We start from the raw sequence: 27,851 nt of genomic DNA on the forward strand, positions 1-27,851 counted from the left end.
CATTGTTTGTTCTACCATATGATTGACAGGTTTGTGGTTTGCTCAAACAAAATAAACAAACCAATGACAGATAACAGAAACTCCCCTTTATCACACCCTGTGATGACGTGTCAAGAAAGTCCCGGAAGCGTTCAGTTGTGCCAAAATGGCTTATCAGACTGTTCAACAGGAATATTTACAGATTCCTTTTGTGACTCGGGCATACACAACTGCCTGTGTCCTGACTACCGCTGCTGTGGTAAGATATTTTAATTTAATCTGAAACACGTTCTTGTCGGCAATGTAGATGGGGTAAGGGCTTGGCCGAGGATGTCAGTCTGCTAAGGTTAGCTGGTAGCTAACGCCGTCTCGTTGGCAAAACACTAGGAACCAAACGGGGAGGGACCTACCTGGATTTGTCCAATAGAAACTTTAGTTTTCGTTGCGAAATTAAACGTTTGATACCTGCTTGGACTAATGATTACATCCCAACAGTGTACGTCAATTAGCTACTGTAGACAGCTGTTAGTGTCGCCAAATTAACGTTCTTGTTTGGACTGTAGTTGGGCTGTCACCGACCTTGATAGAATTGATCAAATTTGCAAGGGTCAGTAACTAGCGCAGGTCTCCAACCTTTTTATAGCATGAATTCTACTTTTAAAAAATGAAACACGTCGTGAGCTACTCATTTATTTTCTATCTTTCAAAAGGCATATTGTTCTCTTCACTCCCCTGCAACTCTTCATGTCTTTAGTGTACAAGAGAAAGGAGTGCACTGTTTGTCAATATACCTGTTAAAATAATGGTTAATGAAACAACTATAATGGGGGCCCTATAAAATCTGTAATTGTTTCCCCCCATTCTGTTATATTTTCCCAAATTGTTATCTTAGTTTTATTTGATCTGTTTTTAGATTTGAGGGGGGCTTCACTCTCAAAATTAGAATTGTTCATAGTGATAAAATGAGCACATTTGAGTGTAATTACTCTTTAATTGCACATTTTGTGTGCTTTCAAATGTGCCAGTCTAGTGATGGTACTGTACTGTACTGCTTCTGCTCATTTCATGGCAAAGTTTGCAAATAATATATACAAATTATATACTTTCTCATCATAGACTAATGCCAGGTAAGCCTACTTTGCAGTTAACAATCAATTGAAGGTTTTTGTGAAAGTATTTCTGCCAACCCACCAGACTGTTATCCCGACCTGACAACTTGCAACAGTGATGAACATTCCGTGTCTTTTCTGTGAGGCGGATCATTTGGCTCTGTTCACATAAAGGAAACCTTCATTTGGCTCCCAAATGGCTTAGTTCAGTAAATCTTAGAAGTTATTTTTATTTAACTAGGAAAGTCAGTTAAGAACAAATTCTTATTTACAATGACAGCCTTCCCCGACCAATACTGGATGACGCTGGGCCAATTAAGAACCTTAACTTTTTCCACATTTTGTTACGTTAGACTTATTCTAAAATGGGTTAAAAAATGTATTCTTCTCATCAGTCTACACACAATACCCCATAATGACATAGCAAAAACAGGTAAGCATATTAAAAATAAACAGAAATTGCATTTACATGGCCTCCCGAGTGGCATGGTGGTCTAAGGCACTGCATCGCAGTGTTAGCTGTGCCACTAGAGATTCTGGGTTCGAGTCCCGGTCGTGACCGGGAGACCCATGGGGTGGCGCACAATTGGCCCAGCCTCGTCCGGGTTAGGGGAGGGTTTGGCCGGCAGGGATGTCCTTGTCCCATTGTGCACTAGAGACTCCTGTGGCGGGCCGGGTGCAGTGCACGCTGACATGGTCGCCAGGTGTACGGTGTTTCCTCCAACACATGGGTGCTTCTGGGTTAAGCAGGCATTGTGTCAAGTAGCAGTGCGACTTGTCTGGGTTGGTTCGGCGGATGCACGGCTCTCGGCCTTTGCCTCTCCCGAGTCCATACGGGAGTTGCAGCGATGGGACGAGACTAACTACCAATTGGATACCACAAAAATGGCTAAAATTTTTTTATATATATATATATATATATACACACACACACACACACACACACACACACACACACACACACACACACACACACACACAGTGAGGGGACAAAAGTATTTGATCCCCTGCTGATTTTGTATGTTTGCCCACTGACAAAGAAATGATCTGTCTATAATATTAATGGTAGGTTTATTTGAACAGTGAGACAGAATAACAAAAAAACAACAAAGCATGTCAAATGTTATAAATTGATTTGCATTTTAATGAGGGAAATAAGTATTTGACCCCCTTCAAATAAACCTACCATTAAAATTATAGACGGATAAAATTATAGATCGATTTCTTCGTCAGTGGCAAACATACAAAATCAGCAGGGGATCAAATATTTTTCCCTCAAAACAGCCTTGAGTCTTCTTGAGTATGACGTTACAAGCTTGGCACACCTGTATTTGGGGAGTTTCCCCCACTCTTCTCTGCAGATTCTCTTAAGGTTGGACGCGAAGCATCGCTGCACAGCTGTTTTCAAGGTCTCTCCAGAGATGTTAGATCGGGTTCAAGTCCAAGCTCTGGCTGGGCCAGTCAGGAACATTCAGAGACTGGTCCTGAAGGCACTCCTGCGTTGTCTTGGCTGTGTGCTTATGGTTGTTGTCCTGTTGGAAGATCCGTCCCTCCAGTCTGAGGTCCTGAGCGCTCTGGAGCAGGTTTTCATCAAGGATCTCTGTACTTTGTTCCGTTCATCTTTTCCTTGATCCTGACTAGTCTCCCAGTTCCTGCCGCTGAAAAACATCCCCACAGCATGATGCTGCCACCACCATGCTTCACTGTAGGGATAGTGCCAGGTTTCCTCCAGCTTGGTATTCAGGTCACTGAGTTCAATCTTGGTTTCATCCGTTTCATTCATTCTCCTGGTCTGAGAGTCCTCCAAGAGGGCTGTCGTCCCTTTTTACAGAGGAGTGGCTTCCGTCGGGCCACTCTAAATCAATCAATCAAATTTTATTTGTCACATACACATGGTTAGCAGATGTTAATGCGAGTGTAGCGAAATGCTTGTGCTCCTAGTTCCGACAATGCAGTAATAACCAACGAGTAATCTAGCTAACAATTCCAAAACTACTACCTTATACACATAAGTGTAAAGGGATAAAGAATATGTACATAAAGATATGAATGAGTGATGGTACAGAGCGGCATAGGCAAGATGCAGTAGATGGTATCGAGTACAGTATATACATATGAGATGAGTATGTAAACAAAGTGGCATAGTTTAAAGTGGCTAGTGATACATGTATTACATAAAGATGCAGTTGATGATATATAGTACAGTATATATGTATACATATGAGAAATAATGTAGGGTATGTAAACATTATTAAGTAGCATTGTTTAAAGTGGCTAGTGATATATTTTATATCAATTCCCATCAATTCCCATTATTAAAGTGGCTGGAGTTGAGTGTGTTGGCAGCAGCCACTCAATGTTAGTGGTGGCTGTTTAACAGTCTGATGGCCTTGAGATAGAAGCTGTTTTTCAGTCTCTCGGTCCCAGCTTTGATGCACCTGTACTGACCTCGCCTTCTGGACAATAGCGGGGTGAACAGGCAGTGGCTCGGGTGGCTGTTGTCCTTGATGATCTTTATGGCCTTCCTGTGACATCGGGTGGTGTAGGTGTCCTGGAGGGCAGGTAGTTTGCCCCCGGTGATGCGTTGTGCAGACCTTTTTTTATTTTTTATTTTACCTTTATTTTACTAGGCAAGTCAGTTAAGAACAAATTCTTATTTTCAATGACGGCCTAGGAACAGTGGGTTAACTGCCTGTTCAGGGGCAGAACGACAGATTTTGTACCTTGTCAGCTCGGGGATTTGAACTTGCAACCTTTCGGTTACTAGTCCAATGCTCTAACCACTAGGCTACCCTGCCGCCTCCCTACCCTCTGGAGAGCCCTACGGTTGTGGGCGGAGCAGTTGCTGTACCAGGCGGTGATACAGCCCGACAGGATGCTCTCGATTGAGCATCTGTAGAAGTTTGTGTGCTTTTGGTGACAAGCCAAATTTCTTCAGCCTCCTGAGGTTGAAGAGGCGCTGCTGCGCCTTCTTCACGATGCTGTCTGTGTGGGTGGACCAATTCAGTTTGTCTGTGATGTGTACGCCGAGGAACTTAACTTACTACCCTCTTCACTACTGTTCCATCGATGTGGATAGGGGGGTGTTCCCTCTGCTGTTTCCTGAAGTCCACAATCATCTCCTTAGTTTTGTTGATGTTGAGTGTGAGGTTATTTTCCTGACACCACACTCCGAGGGCCCTCACCTCCTCCCTGTAGGCCGTCTCGTCGTTGTTGGTAATCAAGCCTACCACTGTTGTGTCGTCCGCAAACTTGACGACACAACAGTAAAGGCCTGATTTGGTGGAGTGCTGCAGAGAGGATTGTCCTTCTGGAAGGTTCTCCCATCTCGACAGAGGAACTCTGGAGCTCTTTCAGAGTGACCATTGGGTTCTTGGTCACCTCCCTGACCATGGCTCTTCTCCCCCGATTGCTCAGTTTGGCCGGGCGGCCAACTCTAGGACGAGTCTTGGTGGTTCCAAACTTCTTCCATTTCAGAACGATGGAGACCACTGTGTTCTTGGGGACCTTCAATGCTGCAGACATTTTTTGGTCCCCTTTCCCAGATCTGTGCCTCGACACAATCCTGTCTGAGCTCTACGGGCATTTCCTTCAACCTCATGGCTTGGTTTTTGCTCTGAGATGCACTGGCAACTGTGGGACCTTTTTGTATAGACAGGTGAGTGCCTTTCCAAATCATGTCCAATCAATTCAATTTACCACAGGTGGACTCCAATCAAGTTTTAAAAACCTCTCAAGGATCAATGGAAATGAGATACACCTGAGCTCAATTCCAATTTGTCATTATGGGGTATTGTGTGTAGATTGAGGATTTTTTATTGAATCCATTTTAGAATAAGGCTTGTAACATGACTGTGGGGAAGGGTTCTGAATATTTCTGAATGCACTGAACGTCCATGATCTTTTCTACATACTTTTATAGCTGGTTTTAAGTTAACACTGAAAGCGTTTTTCCATCTCCAATGCATTAAAAAAAGAGGCTACTTTTAAAATGGGGGCGGCGGCGTAAGATATGGGTTTGAAAACGTTTAATTCATTAACAATTAAGACAATTGATTGGCTTACACTGCCATTCCAAAATGGCTGCGGTGTCTACTGCTAGCTGGCATGAGGATGAGAAGGGCATTTTTCCAGATAAACTAGCAGTGTTTCAATCTTCTCAATGTATCAGTTTGGATAAAGGTCAAATTTGGAGTACGGAGGCATATCCCATTGCTGCATCGAGGTACGTTTTCCGCCTCCTCCGTGGAGTCTTAATTTAACCATGATGGCGTTCTGACCCCAGTGCAGCTCAGTAGCGGCAGGATAGCCCCGAGCTGACAAGGTACAAATCTGTCGTTCTGCCCCTGAACAGGCAGTTAACCCACTGCTTCTAGGCCGTCATTGAAAATAAGAATTTGTTCTTAACTGACTTGCCTGGTTAAATAAAGGTAAAATAAAAATACATTTAAAAAAGTATACACAAACGTAACGAGTTGGAATTTGCTGACTATTGTAAGTGCGAAGTATGCAAATCATATCATTCTACCTGGTAGGCATAGGCTACTTTGTAGTTAGCATTTAATTGAAGGTTTTTGGGAAAGCCTTTCCATCTCTACCAGAAGGTTATCATAAGCATCATCGCTAACAGCTACACGAAGTGTAGACATACAGGACGCGCGCACCACACACACAGACAAGGGCATTGCTGTGCCGAAAATACGAATCACTGATGCATATCAAATCAAGTTTTATTTGTCACAAGGCGAATTCAAGATGAGTATACCTTACCGTGAAATGCTTACTACATGCCCTTAAACAATGACACTTTGTTCTTGTCTTATGATTAATTTGGGCACGTTAATAATGAATTTTCTAATAAGTTCAATACGTGTAATTGATTTCCTACTAAATTCAATAGCAGTTCTCTGCAACAGATTCTATAGGGCCCTACTATACAAAACGCCACCATAGATTTTTCAACTACCTTGTTCTTGGCAATTGACTTTCTTTATTCACGATTCTTCGAAAAAAAGTGTCTTAGAAATGTCAGTGTGCCGGTGGGTCTACAAAAATCTGAAAACTCAAGAGACTAAACTAAATCTATGTTTTGTGAGATGCCTCTTGAATGTGTGTAGAGATTTGTTTTGGACGCACTGTGTGGTGCGCTGTCATCTACTGGCAGCTAAAATGACGAGGGAACTCCTCACTCTGAAACTTGGATTGAATATCTTTGAGTTTTTGTAGAGCCACGCAACTTGAGACTTTTCTAAGATACTTTCTTAGTTCTAGATTCAGTAAAACATTTATCGGCGACTACGGGTTAGTAGAAAAATCTATGGCAGTTTTTGTATATACTGTAACACCAAGTACGGAAACATGGTTATCACATCAGGCGTACAAACTGGTAGCTACTTTTGACCTTAGTTAACCTCAGCATGCTAACCATAAAGTTGCAGTTTATTAACTGCTATTAAAAGGAATGTCAATAATTCCAAGATTGGTGGTTCATGGTTGACTTTACTTTGAATTTTCAGACGAGGTGTATAATCAGACCAGGTGAACTACTGATTGATGTTTTCTTTGCTCCCACCCTCAGCAATTAGAACTCATCACACCTTTCCAACTATACTTCAATCCTGATTTGATACTAAGGAATTATCAGGTGAGTACAGGCAATCATCTGCCGTTTAGCTACTGTATCAGGTATGATTTTTTTTTGTTTAGAGTTTTTAATCTTATGCCTTTTGTGTAAATGTAGCAGTTTAAAAACTATGAGATGCAAGGTTGACTGATTTCTCTGTTCTGTCTTGTAGGTATGGAGACTCATAACCAACTTTTTATTTTTCGGTCCAGTTGGCTTCAACTTCCTTTTCAATATGATTTTTTTGTATCCTTTTTCCGCTGCACATGTCTTGCTCTGAGTTTACTTGTGAAATTGATGTTTGCATATTTTTTTTTCTTCCCCTTTGATTGGAAGCACTATGCTACTCATAAAATGCTTGTCTTGAACAAGACTAGCCATGTTTCATCAATTTGTAATCATGATGCATCTGTCTAATTTTTGGTTGTGTTTGCTTTGCACTTGCCAGATTTCCTTAACTGTTGGCTTCCAGGTACCGATACTGTCGTATGCTGGAGGAGGGCTCTTTCAGAGGCCGCACCGCTGACTTTGTCTTTATGTTCCTCTTTGGTGGCCTTTTGATGACTGTATCCTTGTTCTGTTACTGTCATGGTCTTAGTTGATACTGCAGGAGTCAAGACATGTTCAATACCACATAGACTTCATTTATTTGTCACATTCTTAGCAAGCTTCTGATTGAGCTCTTTCCTGGGCCAACTGTTGTACACACATACAGCATTGTACATTAAATATCTACAGGTGCCCTTATGAGAAGCTCTTGAGAAACAGTCACACACCTTGCCCGCTGATTTCTTTTCAGCTGTGTTTAGGCTAGTTGTCATAATTATCATTTAACTGGTTGGCTGCAGTTAATAGCAGCATAACCTAAGTAAAGAGAAAATCAACTAAAATAATTCTGACTGTTTATGGACTGCAAAACACCCACTGTATGCCAATTCAATCCACCAATAACTTTTTTTTCTCAGTAAGCACATAGATATTTGGCACCTTTGTGAGTCTGGTGTTCTTGGGCCAAGCCTTCACCATCATGCTGGTGTACGTGTGGAGCAGGCGCAACCCCAATGTTCGCATGAACTTCTTTGGTCTGCTGAACTTTCAGGCGCCCTTTCTCCCGTGGGTGCTCATGGGGTTCTCTCTGCTGCTGGGAAACTCCATCATTGTGGATTTACTAGGTACCAGTCACCCTAACCACCATGAATCATTTCTGTAATGCATCAACGTTATTAATGGCTTTAAGATCCAAAAGGGCATTGCCTTATTGAGGAGTGGGACCGGTACGAAACCAGTATTGCGATACTCGTAAGTATCGTGGCAAGGAAAAAAAACACACAGTGGATTTAACTGCTTCAGGAAAACAGCCCTAATGTTGTCATCCAGAGTCACATTTATTTATTTCCCAAGCTATAGCACACTATTTTACATACAGCAGTTTTTTAAAGCACCAAAGAGTTTGATTTGCTTTGTCTTTTCATTTTTGCAGCAATGGGAAAGAATATTGTGATACTGATGTAGTCACATCCCTTGTGAATTAACTGGTCAATGTACTCCCTTCCCTAAGGTATCGCTGTGGGTCATGTATACTTCTTTCTTGAGGATGTATTCCCAAACCAGCCAGGTGGTGGCAGATGGCTCAAGACTCCTTTTTTTCTGTAAGTGGCCATTTATAAGTCTGATATGGTTCTAGTACAGTCCAGGAATGAATGTATTACTGTCTTACGTTTGAAACTGCAGTGTTTAGGCCATGAGTCTGCTGAGAGATGGTAATGTTGCTGGAGAGACAGGGGGTATGTTAGAGTAAGCAATAGTTATTCTTATATGGATATTGCCAACATTAACAATGTTATAATAACCAATGTTTTGGCATGGTCTTAAGGAAGCTGTCCATGGAAAAGGCCATAAATGGTTTGTTGATTGGTATGATGATTCTAGAAAAGGAAAGGCACATCAATAGCTAAAAGTAGAAATATACCATTCATTTATCAGATCAGCAATAGCGATGGGGGGAAAACAATTGATAGGTACATGTCGCAATATTATTTGGATGATTATTTTGGACGATTGGATGATGAAGTATTGATACTTTCACTCCAAGTATTGATTTGTAATAAATCTTATTTTTAAATAGTGAGCCAACATGTTTTCAGCCCTTTTATTTCCATGACTGATCAAAACTAATTTCTCATGCTCTCTCTGCAGCAGACATGGTGAGCAAAATGTTTGGAATTTCAAAACACAACAAAATCACAGTATAGAATCGTGATACAAATTGTATTGGCACCTAAGCATCGTGATATCATATCGTGAGGTCCACTGCAATTCCCAGCCCTAATGATTAACATGCAGTGCATTTGGAAAGTATTCAGACCCCTTGACGTTTTCCACATTTTATGTTACAGCCTTATTCTGAAATTGATTAAATTGTTTTACTTCCTCATCAATCTACACACAATACCCTAAAATGACAAAGCAAAAACAGGTTTTTAGAAACTGAAATATCACATTTACGTAAGTATTCAGACCCTTTACGCAGTACTTTGTTGAAGCGTCTTTGACAGTGATTACAGCTTTGGGTATGACACTACAAGCTTGGCACACCTGTATTTGTGGAGTGTCTCCCATTCTTCTCTGCAGATCTTCTCAAGCTCTCTCAGGTTGGATGTGGAGCGACTCTGCACAGCTATTTTCGGGTCTCTCCAGAGATGTTCGATCAGGTTCAAGTCCGGGCTCTGGCTGGGCCACTCAGTGACATTCAGACTTCTCCCGAAGCCACTTCTGCTTGTCCTGTTGGAAGGTGAACCTTCATCCCATTCTGAGAACCTGCCCCAGAGTGCTCAGGACTTCAAGGCTTTTACTGTAATTTGCTCTGTCCTGACTGCTTCACCGTAGGGATGGTGCCAGATTTCCTCCAGACGTGACGCTTGGCTTCATCAGACCAGAGAATCTTGTTTCTCATGGTCTGAGAGTCCTTTAGGTGCCTTTTGGCAAACTCCAAATGGGATGTCATATGCCTTTTACTGAGGAGTGTCTTCTGTCAGACCACTCTACCATAAAGGCCTGATTGGTGGAGTGCTGCAGAGATGATTGTCCTTCTGGGAGCTTCTCTGATCTCCACAGAGTAACTCTGGAGCTCTTTCAGAGTGACCATTGGGTTCTTGGTCATCTTCCTGACCAGGGCCCTTCTCTACCGATTGCTCAGTTTGGCCGGTACCCTTTCCCAGATCTGTGCCTCGACACAATCCTGTCTGAGCTCTACGGACAATTCCTTCAACCTCATGGCTTGGTTTTTGCTCTGAGATGCACTGTCAACTGTGGGATCTTTTTGTATAGACAGGTGAGTGCCTTTCCAAATCATGTCCAATCAATTGAATTTACCACAGGTGGACTCCAAGTTGTAGAAACATCTCAAGGATGATCATTGGAAACGGGATGCACCTCTGCTTAATTTCGAATCTCATAGCAAAGGGTCTGAATACTTGTGTGACTTGTTAAGCAACATTTTACCCCTGTTTAGGCTTGCCATAAGGGTTGAATATTTATTGAATCAAGACATTTCAGCTGTTTATTTTGGATAAATTAGCAAACATGTCTAAACTTCATAATTGTGGTATTTTGTGTAAAATTATGTATTTAATCAATTTTAGAATAAGAAATGTTTTTTTGTGTGGAAAAAGTCAAGGGAGACCCCTTGATTTTTTTCCACATTTTGTCACAGCCTGAATTTAAAATGGATGAAATTGAGATTTTGTGGCATTATGTTTTTAGAAATGTTTACAAATTAATAAAAAATGAAAAGCTGAAATGTCTTGACTTAAGTATTCAACCCTTTTGTTATGGCAAGACTAAATACAGTTGTATGAAACAGTTTGGGCACCCCTGACAATTTCCATGATTTCCATTTATAAATAATTGGGTGTTTGGATCAGCAATTTCATTTTGATCTATCAAATAACTGATGGACACAGTAATATTTCAGTTGTGAAATGAGGTTTATTGGATTAACAGAAAGTGCAATATGCATCAAAACAAAATTAGACCGGTGCATAAATTGGGCACCCCAATAGAAAAATCACATTAATATTTAGTAGAGCCTCCTTTTGCTAAAATAACAGCCTGTAGACGCTTCCCATAGCCTCTAATGAGTGTCTGGATTCTGGATGAAGGTATTTTGGACCATTCCTCCTTACAAAACATCTCCAGTTGAGTTCGGTTTGATGGTTGCCGAGCATGGACAGCCCGCTTCAAATCATCCCACAGATTATCAATGATATTCAGATCTGGGGACTGGGATGGTCATTCCAGAACATTGTACTTGTTCCTCTGCATAAATGCACGGGTTGATTTTTTTGAGCAGTGTTTTGGGTCGTCGTCTTGTTGAAATGTCCAGCCCCGGCGTAACTTCAATTTTGTGACTGATTCTTCAACATTATTCCCAAGAATCTGCTGATATTGAGTGGAATCCATGCAATCCTCAACTTTAACAAGATTCCCAGTACTGGCACTGTACAGCCCCACAGCATGATGGAACCACCACCACATTTTACTGTGGGTAGCAAGTGTTTTTTTTCTTGGAACGCTGTGTTCTTTTGCCACCATGCATAACGTCCTTTGTTATGACCAAATAACTCAATCTTTGTTTCATCAGTCCACAGCACCTTATTCCAAAATGAAGCTGGCTTGTCCAAATGTGCGTTTGCATACCTCAAGCGACTATGTTTGTGGCGTGTGTGCAGAAAAGGCTTCTTCCGCATCACTCTCCCATACAGCTTCTCCTTGTGCAAAGTGCGCTGAATTGTTGAACGATGCACAGTGACACCATCTGCAGCAAGATGATGTTGTCGGTCTTTGGAGGTGGTCTGTGGGCTGTTTGACCGGTCTCACCATCCTTCACCTTTGCCTCTGATATTTTACTTGGCCTGCCACTTCTGGCCTTAACAAGAACTGTGCCTGTGGTCTTCCATTTCCTCACAGTGGACACTGACAGCTTAAATCTCTGCGATAGCTTTTTGTAGCCTTCCTCTAAACTATAATGTTGGACAATATTTGTTTTCAGGTCATTTGAGAGTTGTTTTGAGGCCCCCATGTTGCCACTTTTCAGAGGAGAGTCAAAGAGATCAACTTGCAATTGGCCACCTTAAATACCTTTTCTCATGATTGGATGCACTTGTCTGAAGTTCAAGGCTTAATGAGCTCACCAAACAAATTGTGTGTTCCAATTAATCAGTGCTAAGTAGTTACAGGTATTCAAATCAACAGAATGACAATGGTGCCCACATTTTTGCATAGCCTATTTTTCACATCTGATTTAATTTCATACAACTTAATATTGCTACACTAAAAATCTTTGTCTGGACAATACCCCAGTACCTGGCTTTTATTAGAAAATTAATGGCATGCCACTGGTCATTTTCTGTGACGACAGAGTAAATTATTATGCAGCCTCAGAAATACCCAAACTTTTTCATACGACTAAGTTTAGGAGTGAAAATGTGCTTAAGTCACAAGTTGCAAGGACTCACCGTGTGCAATAATGGTGTTTAACATGATTTGTAAATGAGTACCACATCTCTGTACCCAACACATCAAATAAAATGGTATTTGTCACATGTTCCGAATAGAACAGGTGTAGACCTTACTGTGAAATGCTTACTTACAAGCCCTTAACCAACAATGCAGTTCAAGAAAGAGTTAAGAAAAGATTTCCTAAATAAAGTAACACAATAACGAGGCTATATACAGGGGGTACTGGTACCGAATCAATGTGAGGGGATACAGGTTAGTCAAGTTATTTTGTACATATAGGTAGGGGTAAAGTGACTATGCATAGATGATAACCAGCGACTAGCAGCTGTGTAAAATCAAAGGGAGGGAGGGCATGTCAATGTAAATAGTCCAGGTGGCCATTGGATTAATTGTTCAGCAGTCATATGGCTTGGGGGTAGAAGCTGTTGAGGAGCCTTTTGGTCCTAGACTTGGCGCTCTGGTACCACTTGCCATGCGATAGCATAGAGAACTGCCTATGACTTGGGAAACTGGAGTCTTTGACAACTTTTGGGCCTTCCTCTGACACTGCGTAGGAGAAGAAAGTAGAAGTGCGATATGTGCCATGTAAAAAAGCTAACGTTTCAGTTCCTTGCTCAGAACATGAGAACATATGAAAGCTGGTGGTTCCTTTTAACATGAGACTTCAATATTCCAAGGTAAGAAGTTTTAGGTTGTAGTTATTATAGGACCATTTCTCTCTATACCGTGTATTTCATATACCTTTGACTATTGGATGTTCTTATAGGCACTTTAGTATTGCCAGTGTAACAGTATAGATTCCGTCCCTCTCCTCGGTCCTTAAATACCTTTTTTAAGGACCAGGAACACATCAACAACAGCCTACCTCAAAGCAGCGTTACCCATGCAGAGCAAGGGGAACAACTACTCCAAGTCTCAGAGTGAGTGACGTTTGAAACGCTATTAGTGCGCACCTCGCTAACTAGCTAGCCATTTCACATTGGTTATACGAGCCTAATCTCGGGAGTTGATAGGCTTTAAGTCAAAAACAGCTGCTGGCAAACACACAAAAGTGCTGTTTGAATGAATGCTTACGAGCCTGCTGGTGCCTACCATCGGTCAGTCAGATTGCTCTATCAAATCAGACTTAATTATAACATAATAACACACAGAAATACGAGCCTTAGGTCATTAATATGGTAGAATCCGGGAACTATCATCTCGAAAACAAGACGTTTATTCTTTCAGTGAAATACGGAACCGTTCCATATTTTGTCTAACAGGTGGCATCCATAAGTCTAAATATTCCTGTTACATTGCACAACCTTCAATGTTATGTCATAATTACGTAAAATTCTGGCAAATTAGGCGGCCTGAACTGTTGCATGTACACTGACTCTGCATGCAATGAACGCAAGAGAAGTGACACAATTTCACCTGGTTAATATTGCCTGCTAACCTGGATTTCTTTTAGCTAAATATGCAGGTTTAAAAATATATACTACTGTCTATTGATTTTAAGAAAGGCAATGATGTTTATGGTTAGGTACACATTGGAGCAACGATACGCACCGCATTGATTATATGCAACGCAGGACATGCTAGATTAACTAGTAATATCATCAACCATGTGTAGTTAACTAGTGATTATGATTGTTTTTTACAAGATATGTTTAATACTAGCTAGCAACTTACCTTGGCTTAGTGCATTCGCATAACAGGCAGTCTCCTCGTGGAGTGCAATTTAATCAGGTGGTTAGAGCATTGGACTAGTTAACTGTAAGGTTGCAAGATTGAATCCCCCGTGCTGACAAGGCAGTTAACCCACCGTTCCTAGGCCGTCATTGAAAATAAGAATGTGTTCTTAACTGATTTGCCTAGTTAAATAAAGTTTAAATAAACGTGTTTAAAATTTTAAAAAATCTGTGTCCAAAAATACAGATTTTCGATTGTTATGAAAAGTTGAAATCGGCCCTAATTAATCAGCCATTCCGATTAATCAGTCGACCTCTATCCTGGATAGTAGGAATCTTGGCCCCAGTGATGTACTGGGCTGTACGCACTACCCTCTGTAGCGCCTTACGGTCTGATGCCGAGCAGTTGCCATACCAGGCGGTGCTGCAACCAGGATGCTCTTGATGGTGCTGCTAGGTGTAGAACCTTTTGAGGATCTGGGGACCCATGCCAAATCTCCTGAGGGTGGAAAAGGTGTTGTCGTGCCCTCTTCACGACTGTCTTGGTGTGTTTGGACCGTGATAGTTTGGTGATGTGGACACAAAGGAACTGAACTCTCAACCCGCTCCACTACAGCTCCGACGATGTTAATGGGGGCCTGTTTGGCCCACCTTTTCCTGTAGTCCACGATCAGTTCCCTTTGTCTTGCTCACATTGAGGGAGAGGTTGTTGTCCCGGCACCACACTGCCAGGTCTCTGACGACCTCCCTGTAGGCTGTCTCAATTTGTTGGTCAGGCCTACCACTGTTGTCGTCAGCAAACTTAATGATGGTGTTGGAGTTGTGCTTGGCCACGCAGTCGTGGGTGAACAAGGAGTACAGGAGGGGATTAAGCACACACCCCTGAGGGGGCCCTAGTGTTGAGGATCAGCGTAGCAGATGTGTTGTTGCCTACCCTTACCACCTGGGGGCGGCCCGTCCGGAGTCCAGGATCCAGTTGCAGAGGGAGGTGTTTAGTCCCAGGATCCTTAGCTTAGTGATGAGCTTTGAGGATACTATGTTCAACGCTGAGCTGTAGTCAATGAACAGCATTCTCTCACATAGGTGTTCCTTTTGTCCAGGTGGGAAAGGGCAGTGTGGAGTGTTATACTCACATCGGCTACGGAGAGCGTGATCACACAAACCAACTCTCTTTCCACCCATGCATTTCCAGGGTCGTTGCACCATCACCTCGGCTGTTTTACACCTAGGCCTATATCATTAGGATCAATAATTTAAAAGGTAGCATACATAGCTTATAATATACCTTTCTCTCGCTTAGAGAAGTGCTTCAAAGTGCTTCTGCATCATTTTTGGACAAAGTTTCTGATTTTTGTTACGTAGATGGCAAAAAGCAGTCCTTGAAACAGTCTTGATATGTTCGTCAAAAGAGATCAGGGTCCAGAGTAACGCCGAGGTCCTTCAGTTTTATTTGAGACTACTGTACAACCATTAAGATTAATTGTCAGATTCAACAGAAGATCTCTTTGTTTCTTGGGACCTAGAACAAGCATCTCTGTTTTGTCTGAGTTTAAAAGTAGAACGTTTGCAGCCATCCACTTCCTTATGTCTGAAACACAGGCTTCTAGCGAGGGCAATTTTGGGGCTTCACCATGTTTCATTGAAATGTACAGCTGTGTCATCTGCAAAGCAGTGGAAGTTAACATTATGTTTTTGAATGACATCCCCAAGAGGTAAAATATATAGTGAAAACAATAGTGGTCCTAAAACGGAACCTTGAGGAACACCGAAATTTACAGTTGATTTGTCAGAGGACAAACCATCCACAGAGGCAAACGGATATCTTTCCGACGGATAAGCTCTAAACCAGGCCAGAACTTGTCCGTGTAAACCAATTTGGGTTTCCAATCTCTCCAAAAGAATGTGGTGATCGATGGTATCAAAAGCAGCACTAAGGTCTAGGAGCACGAGGACAGATGCAGAGCCTTGGTCTGATGCCAATAAAAGGTAATTTACCACCTTCACAAGTGCAGTCTCAGTGCTATGATGGGGTCTAAAACGAGACTGAAGCATTTAGCGTATACATTGTTTGTCTTAAGGAAGACAGGGAGTTGCTGCGCAACAGCCTTTTCTAAAATTGAGAGGAATGGAAGATTCGATATAGGCCGATTAGTTTTTTATATTTTCTGGGTCAAGGTTTGGCTTTTTCAAGAGAGGCTTTATTACTGCCACTTTTAGTACACATCCGGTGAATAGAGAGCCGTTTATTATGTTCAACATAGGAGGGCCAAGCACAGGAAGCAGCTCTTTCAGTAGTTTAGTTGGAATAGGGTCCAGTATGCATTGACGGTTTAGAGGCCATGATTATTTTTATCATTGTGTCAAGAGATATAGTACTAAAACACGAGTGTCTCTCTTGATCCTAGGTCCTGGCAGAGTTGTGCATACTCGGGACAACTGAGCTTTGATGGAATACGCAGATTTAAAGAGGAGTCTGTAATTTGCTTTCTAATAAACATGATCTTTTCCTCAAAGAAGTTAATGAATGTATTACTGCTGGAGTGAAAGCCATCCTCACTTGGGAATGCTGCTTTTTAGTTAGCTTTGCGACAGTATCAAAAATAAATTTCGGATTGTTCTTATTTTCCTCAATTAAGTTGGAATATAGGATGATCGAGTAGCAGTAAGGGCTCTTCGATACTACACGGTACTGTCTTTCCAAGCTAGTCGGAAGACTTCCAGTTTGGTGTGGCGCCATTTCCGTTCCAATTTTCTGGAGCTTGCTGCAGAGCTCGGGTTTTTTCTGTATACCAGGGAGCTAATTTCTTATGAGAACTGTTTTTAGGGGTGCAACTGCATCTAGGTTATTGCGCAAGGTTAAATTGAGTTCCTCAGTTAGGTGGTTAACTGATTTTTGTCCTCTGACGTCCTTGGGTAGGCATTGGGAGTTTGGAAGGGCATCAAGGAATCTTTTGTCTGTGAATTTATAGCACGACTTTTGATGCTCCTTGGTCGGGGTCTGAGCAGATTATTTGTTGCAATTGCAAACGTAATAAAATGGTGGTCCGAGTGTCCAGGATTATGAGGAAAAACATTTCAGATCCACAACATTTATTCCATGGGCCAAAACTAGGTCCAGAGTATGACTGACTGTGACAATGAGTAGGTCCAGAGACATGTTGGACAAAACCCACTGAGTCGATGATGACTCCGAAAGGCTTTTGGAGTGGGTCTGTGGACTTTTCCATGTGAATATTAAAGTCACCAAAAATTTGAATATTATCTGCTATGACTACAAGGTCTGATAGGAATTCAGGGAACTTAATGAGGAACGCTGTATATGGCCCAGGAGGCCTGTAAACAGTAGCTATAAAAAGTGATTGAGTAGGCTGCATAGATTTCATGACTAGAAGCTCAAAAAACGAAAACGTCTTTTTTTGTGTTTTTTTTGTAAATTGAAATTTGCTATCGTAAATACCTCCGCCTTTGCAGGATGCACGGGGGATATGGTCACTAGTGTAACCAGGAGGTGAGGCCTCATTTAACACAGTAAATTCATCAGGCTTAAGCCACGTTTCAGTCAGGCCAGTCACATCAAGATTATGATCAGTGATTAGTTAATTGACTATAATTGCCTTTTGAAGTAAGGGATCTAACATAAAGTAGCCCTATTTTGAGATGTGAGGTATCACGATCTCTTTCAATAATGACATGAATGGAGGAGGTCTTTATCCTAGTGAGATTGCTAAGGCGAACACCGCCATGTTTAGTTTTGCCCAACCTAGGTCGAGGCACAGACACGGTCTCAATGGGGATAGCTGAGCTGACTACACTGACTGTGCTAGTGGCAGACTCCACTAAGCTGGCAGGCTGGCTATTTCATTGTGGAGCTAGAGGAGTTAGAGCCCTGTCTATGTTGGTAGATAAGATGAGAGCACCCCTCCAGCTAAGATGGAGTCCGTCACTCCTCAAAGGCCAGGCTTGGTCCGGTTTGTGGGTGAGTCCCAGAAAGAGGGCCAATTATCTACAAATTCTATCTTTTGGGAGGGGCAGAAACAGTTTTCAACCAGCGATTGAGTTGTGAGACTCTGCTGTAGAGCTCATCACTCCCCCTAACTGGGAGGGGGCCAGAGACAATTACTTGATGCCGACACATCTTTCTAGCTGATTTACACGCTGAAGCTATGTTGCGCTTGGTGACCTCTGACTGTTTTATCCTAACATCGTTGGTGCCGACGTGGACAACAATATCTCTCTACACTCGCCAGTTTTAGCTTTAGCCAGCACCATCTTCAGATTAGCCTTGACGTCGGTAGCCCTGCCCCCTGGTAAACAGTGTATGTTCGCTGGATGACTCGTTTTAAGTCTAATACTGCGGGTAATGGAGTCGCCAATGACTAGGGTTTTTAATTTGTCAGAGCTAATGGTGGGAAGCTTCGGCGTCTCAGACCCCGTAACGGGAGGAGTAGAGACAAGAGAAGGCTTAGCCTCAGACTCCGACTCGCTGCTTAATGGGGAAAACCGGTTGAAAGTTTCTGTCGGCTGAATGAGCGACACCGGTTGAGCATTCCTACAGCATTTCCCTCCACAAACCATGAGAAAGTTGTCTGGCTGCGGGGACCATGCGAGTGGATTTATACTATCTGTACTTACTGGTGGCACAGACGCTGTTTCAGCCTTTCCTACACTGCCTAACGATTGCGTCTGAAGCTGGGCTTGCAACACAGCTATCTTCGCCGTAGGCGATCGTTCTCCTGTATATTGTGAGTACAGCGACTGCAATTAGAAGGCATCATGTTCATGTTACTACTTAGCTTCGGCTGTTGGAGGTCCTGACGAACCATGTCCAGATAAAGCGTCCGGAGTGAAAAAGTTTAATGAAAAAAAGTTGAGTGAGGGGGAAAAAACAAAAATATAAACGGTAATTAAAAAGTAAAAACCGTAAAGTTGTCAGGTAGCAAAGTAAACGCACAGCAACATGTAAACAAGTCTGCAAGTTGTGACCGGAAATGGCGTCAGCAATGCAGCAGCAATATATTGGGGACTACTTCAACAGGAGGTAGCTATCACTCACCGCCACGTTGTAATATTCGAGTCCTTGAACATTTGGTTGTTTACATATAATTTATCAACCACTAGATGAACGTTCTGTTACTCTGCTCGGAGCCTTTTGAAAGTGGGGTACAGGGCATGTCGTCTCTCCACTATTTCATGAGGTAATTGTTAATTTAATAGAGAATGGGGTGTTCAATTCCCTACCCTGTTGTAACAAGGCAATTTTCATTTTGTAGTGGGTTAGCATAACTACAATCGGACGGGGCCATCCCTCTGCTCTGCCACCGAAACGGTGAGCTCTTTGAAAATCAATTGTTTCCACATGTTCGTCTGACATCTTGATTACGTTTCATGAACACCTTGACTTTTTCCCTCTGTTGACTGATAGTTTTCGTTTTTGTTCTCCTTTATTCCCATTTATAACATTTTTCATAATTATGCACGTTATATATAGTAATTCAGCTTTCATTGTTTTATCATCATACCGTAGCCTCTCTGAAGTGTCTTTAAGGGAGTCCACGGTAGTTTTCAATATCTTATTTCCAACTCGTATTTCTCCCATTTTATTCCTGTAATCTATTCCTGTTTTTGAGGCCTCAACCTCCCCCAGTACCCCAGGCAATAGATCCAGTTTAACTGCTCGCTCATGCTTGTAAGTAATGCTCTATCTTCTGGAGACCATTATAAAAACGTCCTACCTCCAATGTTAAATTTAGAATTTTAGACTGCGGCTTCCTTCCGGTTTCGCTCGCAAAACTCGAGGAAAGGACTTCCCTTATTCGCTTCAGTGTATCTGTTTTCTTTTTTCGAGCAAATCAAAATTATGATCAATAAATGGTTCCAGATTCTCTATATTATCCATAATGTTTGTTTTGTAGTTATCAGCTAATAATTTTTTGTGTGATTAATTCATGGAACAAGCTGTGCTAGTTTACCACGCTGCCACGTTATCAACACCTGTTTTAGTACTTAAGCTTCCCCTCCTACCCGATAGTCTCCAGATTTCCATCTAACTAAAGGCAATTTTAAAGTAAAGTATCATCTAACTTGGCATTTCAGCGGTGGTGCGCACAACAACAAGGAGACATGCACTTAAATCCCATACATTAATCTGGAACTATAAACAACTTTATTCTCAATGTATTTTGTTTATTCTCAAAATATTGCCACTTTATTCACCAAATGTTATTTACTTTTCTTGAAATATTGACACTTTTTTTAAAGTACTATCATGCAAAAAATAATAATCCAAGTACCACCACCCATGCTGTTTACAATTCAAGCCATTGTAATGTCACTTTGTTATGCAATACAATTTGGAAAAAGTCCAGGGGTGTGAATACTTTCTGAAGGTACTGTATTATTAAAAGTATCTTAAGCATATTGTACCTCGTTTTGGTTTGTGTGTGTATATATAACCTGTCTGTTATTTTGTCTCTACCACAGTAAGATGCTGTTTGACACTCCAGAAGAAGATGCCAACTACAACCCACTTCCCGAGGAGCGTCCAGGGGGGTTCGCATGGGGAGAGGGACAGCGCCTCGGGGGTTAACCTAGCCCCCCACCACAGGATCACTTTATTATGGACATTCCCTTAGCAAGACAGAGGGACGAACTTGGTCTTTTTTTCTTGACTTATTTCTCTAGTTCTGAATGGAGAACGCCAGTATCCAACCAGAGCTTTTCTGAGATTGGTGTGTGGCTTACATCTCCCTCAAACTATTCTATAAGCCAGACTGTCACTTTAAGACCACATGAGGATGTAACAACAGCAAGGGACTTTTGATGGGGAACCTTTGTCTGTGTTGATGTTTGGCTTTATCTCTGGGGGAATATTGTCAATATGGGAAACGGAGGCAAAAATCTGAATTAATTCAGATCTGGAGTTTTTTTCCATTTTACTTCAATAAATATATATAATTAACGTGTGGCATATATTGCTGGATATATTTTCTTTGTCTGTTTTTTGTAAGGCGTTCCATATTTGATTTATTTAATTAATGTGATTTCAGTCCCAAAAGAGTGCTTGGATGCACTAGGCATCAACAATGAACTCTTGCATAACTTACATAAAAGCACACATTTTGTTTATTGCAACTGTAGAAACAATTATTACTGTAACTGCAAACAAATCTAACTGCATACATTGCTTACCCTCCTCTGGTAGAAGACATTGCAGTGTATGGAAGGTTTCAGAACACTTTAGTTCAAAGGGGCAATCTGCAATTGGTACACCTATTTTGGACTTTATATTCTAATTGATTCTTAAAGAATATAACTTGTAAATCCCTCATGAGCATATTTCAATTGTCAGAACCTAAAATATAGATTGTGTACATTTTATACTCTATGGTCAATATTCATATTGAAACTACACAGCTTCTCTTTTTTTCTATACCATCTAACTACAGCACAATAAGAGTTTCAATTACAAAGTATACCCTGAAACACAACTAAATTGTGTTGAATTATTGGTTGTAAGAAAGTACACATTGTAACGAGATCTTGGTAAATACCAGGCAGCTATACCAGTTGGCAGAAGACTGAAGTAAAGCATTACCAAATAAATTAGTAAACATTAAAGCTGTATCAGATGAGGATAGTTGTACAGAACATCTATTTTGGTCTAGCAGGAGTATACATTATGTGCCACCACAGTGTCTTTAAAATAGGCTCTGTTGCCTCTGGCCTTATCCCACATCATCATAGTCCTCCTCACTCTGACAGTCTGTTCCAATGTCATCGTAATCCTCTGAGATGCTATCATGACACACGTCCTGACACACCTCTGTCTCTGTGTGATGGTACGGCGGAGGAGGGGCCTCGTTATCTACTTTCACATTGTAGGGTAGCTCTGCAAGGTTCTCACAGTTTTTGATCTCTGGAAAGCAAAGACACATTGACAGTTGAAGCTGCCCAAAATGTGTTTTCTTACTGTGGGCTTAAAGGGTTCCTATTGTGAATGTTATACACAACAGCTTTATCCTTGTGTAATATTACTCCCATGTGTGCTCATGATTGCATTTCAATGCTCATCCCATGAAACCTGATGCTTACCGGGGTAAGATGTGAGAAACTGTGTCCTGGGTGGTAAAGGAGTCAAATCATCCTTCAGATCTTTGGGATGATATTTGCTGCTCCTGGATAAGGGAGAAACCCAAGAAATTAGGTGTCCACCTTGGAAAATGCTTTTGACAAGCCCCCTCTCACGTCCCCGGACTACTGAAAATCCCTCAAACAAATAGCCCTATATTGTTGATGAAAAGGTTTGAGGGGAATACAGGACCAAAATGGTGGTTTTGTGTTAATGAATGATGAGTCAACAAAATCACTCTATAAATATCCATTGAAATGTTAAGTTACATCAACTGAATAGTGCAAGACACTTACTGTGCATAATACTCAGGCATTGTGTGACTTGGCGAATTTGTATTGTATTGTTCAGCAGCTGTAAAAAAGATGATAGTTGTTGAGACAATGTGCACAGACTTTGAAAAAGATAGTTCATATCAACAGTGTCTAGTATAGTCTCTGTTGCCTCTGGCCTTATCCCACATCATCATAGTCCTCCTCACTCTGACAGTCTGCTCCGATGTCATCATAGTCCTCTGAAATGCTGTCATGACACACGTCCTGACACACCTCTGTCTCTGTGTGATGGTACGGTGGAGGAGGGGCCTCGTTTTCTACTTTCACATTGTAGGGTAGCTCTGCAAGGTTCTCATAGCTTTCGATCTCTGGAAAGCAGACACACACATTAACCATTGAAGCTGACATTGAACATCCAAAAGGTGTTTTCTTACTGTGGGCTTAAAGGTTCCTATTGTGAATGTTATAACACAACAGCTTTATCCTTGTGTAATATTACTCTCATTGTGTGCTTATGATTGCATTTCAATGCTCATCCCATGAAACCTGATGCTTACCGGGGTAGGATGTGAGAAACTGTGTCCTGGGTGGTAAAGGAGGCAAATCATTCTCCAGATCTTTGGGATGATATTTGCTGCTCCTGGATAAGGGAGAAAGCATTGGGAGAAACCTGAGAAATTAGGTGTCCACCTTGGAAAATGCTTTTGACAAGCACCCTCTCCCTCCCCCGGACTACTGAGAATTCCTAAAACAACTGGCCCTATATTGATTTAAAGGTTTGAGGGGAATTGAGGACCAAATGTATGGTTTTAAATGTGTTAATAAACAACAAAACCAATCTCTATATAATGTCAATAAAATGTAGGTTACATTTTCATCAGCTGAAAACGGAATAGTGCAAAGAGACTTACTGGGCATAAGACTCAGGGATTGTGTGACTTGGCCTATTTGTATTGTATTGTTCAGCAGCTGTAAAAAATATGATAGTTGTTGAGACAATGCACAGACTTTTAAATAGACTGTTCATATAAGTAGTGATGAAAATGGACCTGGAATTCTAAGAATAGTGCTTTTAGTGATGTACACTGAACAAAAATATAAACCCAACATGCAACAATTTCAAGATTTTTACGAGTTACAGTTCATGTAAGGAAATCAGTCGATTGCAATAGATTGATTAGGCCCTAATCTATGGCTTTCACATGACGGGGAATACTGGTATGCATATGTTGGTCACAGATACCTTAAAGAAAAGGTAGCGGCATGGAACAGAAAACCAGTCAGTATCTGGTGTGACCACCATTTGCCTCAAGCAGCATGACACATCTCCTTCACATAGAGTTGATCAGGCTGTTGATTGTGGCCTGTGGAATGTTGTCCCACTCCTCTTCAATGGAGGTGCGAAGTTGCTGGATATTGGCGTAAACTGGAACACGCAGTTGTGCGTGTCGATCCAGAGCATCCCAAACATGCTCAATTAGTGACATGTCTAGTGAGTATGCAGTCCATAGAAGAACTTGGACATTTTCAGCTTCCAGGAATTGTGTACAGATCCTTGCTACATGGGGCTGTGCATTATCATGCTGAAACATGAGTTGATGGCGGTGGATGAGTGGCATGACAATGGGTCTTATCACGATATCTCTGTGCATTCAAATTGTCATCGATAAAATGCAGTTGTGTTCGTTGTCTGTAGCTTATGCCTGCCCATACCATAACCCCACTCCCACCATGGGGCACTTTGTTCACAAAGTTGACATCAGCAAACTCCTCACCCACATGATGCCAGACACACTGTCTGCCATCGGCCTGGTACAGCTGAAACAGGGATTCATCCATGGCCATCGAAGGTGAGCATTTGCCCACTGTAGTTGGTTACAACACCGAACTGCAGTCAGGTCAAGACCCTGAAGAGGATGACAAGCGCACAGATGAGATTCCCTGAGAGGGTTTCTGACAATCTGACAGTCAGAAATTCTTAATTTGTGCAATCCCGGCCTCCCGGGTGGCGCAGTGGTTAAGGGCGCTGTACTGCAGTGCCAGCTGTGCCATCAGAGACTTTGGGTTCGTGCCCAGGCTCTGTCGTAACCGGCCGCGACCGGGAGGTCCGTGGGGCGACGCACAATTGGCCTAGCGTCGTCCGGGTTAGGGAGGGCTTGGTCGGTAAGGATGTCCTTGCCTCATCGCGCACCAGCGACTCCAGTGGCAGGCCGGGCGCAGTGCGCGCTAACCAAGGTTGCCAGGTGCACGGTGTTTCCTCCGACACATTGGTGCGGCTGGCTTCCGGGTTGGATGCGCGCTGTGTTAAGAAGCAGTGCGGCTTGGTTGGGTTGTGTATCGGAGGATGCATGACTTTCAACCTTCGTCTCTCCCGAGCCCGTACGGGAGTTGTAGCAATGAGACAAGATAGTAGCTACTAAAACAATTGGATCTCACGAAATTGGGGAGAAAAAGGGGTAAAATTCAAAAAAAAAAAATAGAAAAATTGTGCAAACCCACAATTTCATCAGCTGTCCGGGTGGCTGGTCTCAGACAATCATGCAGGTGAAGAAGCCAGGTGTGGAGGTCCTGGGCTAGTGTGGTTACACATGGTCTGCGGTTGTGAGGCCGTTTGGACGTACTGACACATTTTCTAAAATGACGTTGGAGGAGGCTTATTGTAGTGAAATTAACATTAAATTATTGGTAACAGCTCTAGTGGACATTCCTGTCGTCAGCATGCCAATTGCACTCCCCTCAACTTGAGACATCTGTGGTGGCATTGTGTTGTGTGACAAAACTGCACATTTTAAAGTAGCCTTTTATTGCCCACAGCACAAGGTGCACCTTGGTAATGAGCATGCTGTTTAATCAGCTTATTGATATGCCACACCTGTCAGGTGGATGTATTATCTTGGCAAAGGAGAAATGCTCACTAACAGGGATGTAAACAAATGTGTGCACAAAATTTGAGAGAAATAAACATTTTGTTTGTATGGAACATTTCTGGGATCTTTTATTTCAGCTCATGAAAGATGGGACCAACACTTTACATGTTGCATTTATATTTTTGTTCAGTGTAATAGCATCATTGAAAAAACATACCTTTCTTGGAGATACACTTGTTGATAAAGACAAAGATGAGGCCAATTACCAAGGATACAAAAATCATTCCAAGAACCACCCACAGCAAGAACTCTCGTAAAAGTGCCATTGGTGATCTAGTCCACTGCAAACAAAAGTGCCAAAATATACATGTAAGTAACTGATTATGAACTTCAGATGAATTTGAGGACCTCATGAATTCCACAGAAATGGCTACTTGAAATATTTTGCAAGGAAAGTAAATCAACATTGTTCTGCATTTCAACTTTTCAATTCAGTGCTTTATTGGAAACATGAGAACTTTGAACATTTAAGTTTTGTTCTGAATCTCCATAGCATGTCACTTCCCCTTTTCTGAGCTGACCAGGTCATGTGGTTATTTTAGACTGCACTGTATATGAGCAGACAATTGTACTACATCAAAGGTGTAAGGCAAAAAGTGATTAGATTTTTACATAATATATTGTTGTGACATCTCTGATTCTTCAGCATTTTTGTAACAGTATTTTTATTGGAATCTTCAGCATTTTTGACTGTCAAGCTAAACCCTGAGCACCCTTACAGATACACTACTGTTCAAAAGTTCGAGGTCACTTAGAAATGTCCTTGTTTTTGAAAGAAAAGCTTTTTTTTGTCCATTACAATAACAACAAATTGATCAGAAATACAGTGTAGACATTGTTAATGTTGTAAATGACTATTGTAAGCATATTTTTTTCATGGAATATCTACATAGGCGTACAGAGGCCCATTATCAGCAACCATCACTCCTGTGTTCCAATTGCACGTTGTTAGCTAATCCAAGTGTGTTTAAAATGTTATCATTTTAAAAGGCTAATTGATCTGTCACGAGTCCGACCGAGGGTGGCTCCCTTTCCCGGTCGGGTGGCGCTCGGCGGTCGTCGTCGCCGGCCTATTAGCTACCACTGATTGTTTTTTCCTCCCCCTCCTTGTATGTTTATTGTTAGCACCTGTTAGGGAGTCATTAGTTGGGCTTTATTAGACAGCCGGCCCGCCTGGTTCTTTGTGCGGGATTAATTATTGTGACCTTCGGTTATGTACTAGAGGAACGTGTTTGTTCCCGGTCATGTTTCTGTTGTACTGTTTTCGTCCCCGTGTTTGGGGCATTTGGTTTTGGAACACCCTGTGTTGCGTGAGTGCATTAAAGAGCACAGTATTGCAATCTCTGTTTCCTATGTCTGACTCCACACCCACGACACCCGGAGCGTTACATGATCATTACAAAACCCTTTTGCGTCGTGCCTAAGAACAGTCCTAGTCGTGGTATATTGTCCATATACACAATCCTCGGGCCTTAATGCTTAATTATATAATTGACAAATAATTTACATATAATACAAATTGACATTTTAACTATAATGAATGTTAAGTTTTAAAATGTCTCATTAACCGTGTTTGCGACAGACACAGCTGGTAAATGGTACTAATTCACACTTATCTCTGTGACCAGAGCTTGATGTAAATTACCTGTTTATCAGACAACAACCTTTCACAGCTGCATATGATTTTATAGAACAATGTGTCTAAATAATTTTCAACAATATAATTTTTTTAATACACATTACAAAGATGTTGCAGAGTAGGCTATTGTTAAATTTGTATGTATTCATTATACTTTAACAGTAGATCTCAGCATACATGATAAATTAGTCCTTTATTATCTTATTATAAACTACCATCACCAACTGTAATTATCATACAAAATAAACCTCAGCTTGGTCTGTAGTTTATTCTTATGTAATTTCAGTTATTTTATCAACACTTTAATCAAATAATAATATCACCTATTGTATTTATTTTACAATAATGTTCTATGGTCAGCACAGTTTTATAGTATGCTAGAATAAAATATTTTGAATACAAAGAAGCATTTTCTTGTTCTTATGACAATAGAATACACTCAAAATGATAGCATATGCCTTACCTTACAAGGAAAGTCGAACAGCTGAAAACTAGGGTTGTGTGGGTCAATGATATTCTCACTTCTAAGCTGTGTACAGAAGATAAGGAAACTCTTATGGTGGCATAATGCATTTCTGAGATCTGCAGCCGACTCATTTCCTCTCAATCATATTTTAAGGAACTCCCAGCTACTTCCCCCACCCATCACTCCGCTCCACTGGTTCAGATACTTTTATAGACCCTGTTGAGCTGTTGAGACCATGCAGAGTGTGAGGATGGGTGAGGCAGTGAGGGAGAAGGGGGGTGAGTGTGTGTGTGTGTGTGTGTATGTGGCTGTTAATATTGTCTAATTTGTTAGCTAGTTTGTATGGATAGTTCAACAAGTAGTTTGAGTCAAAGTAATATTGTCTTGGGTGAAAGCACCACATACTGAATGGCATCACGACATCTAGGATGTGATCTCTCGACTGGTGGTGCGTAGAAATGCCGCATTGAAGTCAATTTGGCAACTCGTAAATACGACCTTCCTACTGGGAA

The 27,851-nt window shown here is 41.6% G+C and overlaps 2 protein-coding genes across 5 annotated transcripts; one reads left to right on the plus strand and one right to left on the minus strand.

Moving 5' to 3' along the window:
• Positions 1–102: 102 nt before the first annotated feature.
• Positions 103–20,883, plus strand: LOC112228509 (derlin-2). Its single transcript, XM_024393885.2, has 7 exons — positions 103–238; positions 6,667–6,732; positions 6,884–6,957; positions 7,184–7,277; positions 7,688–7,883; positions 8,270–8,360; positions 20,385–20,883. The coding sequence occupies exons 1-7, from the start codon at positions 146–148 to the stop codon at positions 20,488–20,490; spliced, it is 720 nt and encodes a 239-aa protein (XP_024249653.1). The 5' UTR covers positions 103–145; the 3' UTR covers positions 20,491–20,883.
• LOC112228508 lies at positions 20,385–27,517 on the minus strand. 4 transcript variants are annotated; one of them, XM_024393881.2, is made up of 8 exons: positions 27,342–27,517; positions 25,392–25,515; positions 23,219–23,276; positions 22,865–22,977; positions 22,514–22,675; positions 22,329–22,386; positions 21,996–22,078; positions 20,385–21,819 (listed from the first exon to the last, which is right to left on the minus strand). In XM_024393881.2, exons 1-8 carry the CDS (start codon positions 27,468–27,470, stop codon positions 21,629–21,631), a joined length of 918 nt encoding a protein of 305 aa, XP_024249649.1. In that variant the 5' UTR covers positions 27,471–27,517; the 3' UTR covers positions 20,385–21,628. The 4 variants fall into 4 exon arrangements, with proteins under 4 accessions (XP_024249649.1, XP_024249651.1, XP_024249650.1 ...); XM_024393883.2 differs by having other exon boundaries at positions 27,337–27,516; XM_024393882.2 differs by having other exon boundaries at positions 22,865–22,947; positions 27,342–27,515.
• Positions 27,518–27,851: the final 334 nt, after the last annotated feature.

This window comes from Oncorhynchus tshawytscha, linkage group LG30 (genome assembly GCF_018296145.1).
Source record: "Oncorhynchus tshawytscha isolate Ot180627B linkage group LG30, Otsh_v2.0, whole genome shotgun sequence".
NCBI lineage: Eukaryota > Metazoa > Chordata > Actinopteri > Salmoniformes > Salmonidae > Oncorhynchus > Oncorhynchus tshawytscha.

Coding starts and splice junctions, on each gene's coding strand:
- LOC112228509 (XM_024393885.2), top strand. CDS start 146: ATGGCTTATCAGACTGTTCAACAGGAATATTTACAGATTCCTTTTGTG. Junction 7,278..7,687: donor TTGGTGGCCTTTTGATGACT/GTATCCTTGTTC, acceptor GTAAGCACATAG/ATATTTGGCACCTTTGTGAG. Junction 7,884..8,269: donor CATCATTGTGGATTTACTAG/GTACCAGTCACC, acceptor CCCTTCCCTAAG/GTATCGCTGTGGGTCATGTA.
- LOC112228508 (XM_024393881.2), bottom strand. CDS start 27,470: ATGAGTCGGCTGCAGATCTCAGAAATGCATTATGCCACCATAAGAGTT. Junction 25,516..27,341: donor TCAGCTGTTCGACTTTCCTT/GTAAGGTAAGGC, acceptor TTTTGTTTGCAG/TGGACTAGATCACCAATGGC. Junction 22,676..22,864: donor GTTTCTCACATCCTACCCCG/GTAAGCATCAGG, acceptor TCTGCTTTCCAG/AGATCGAAAGCTATGAGAAC.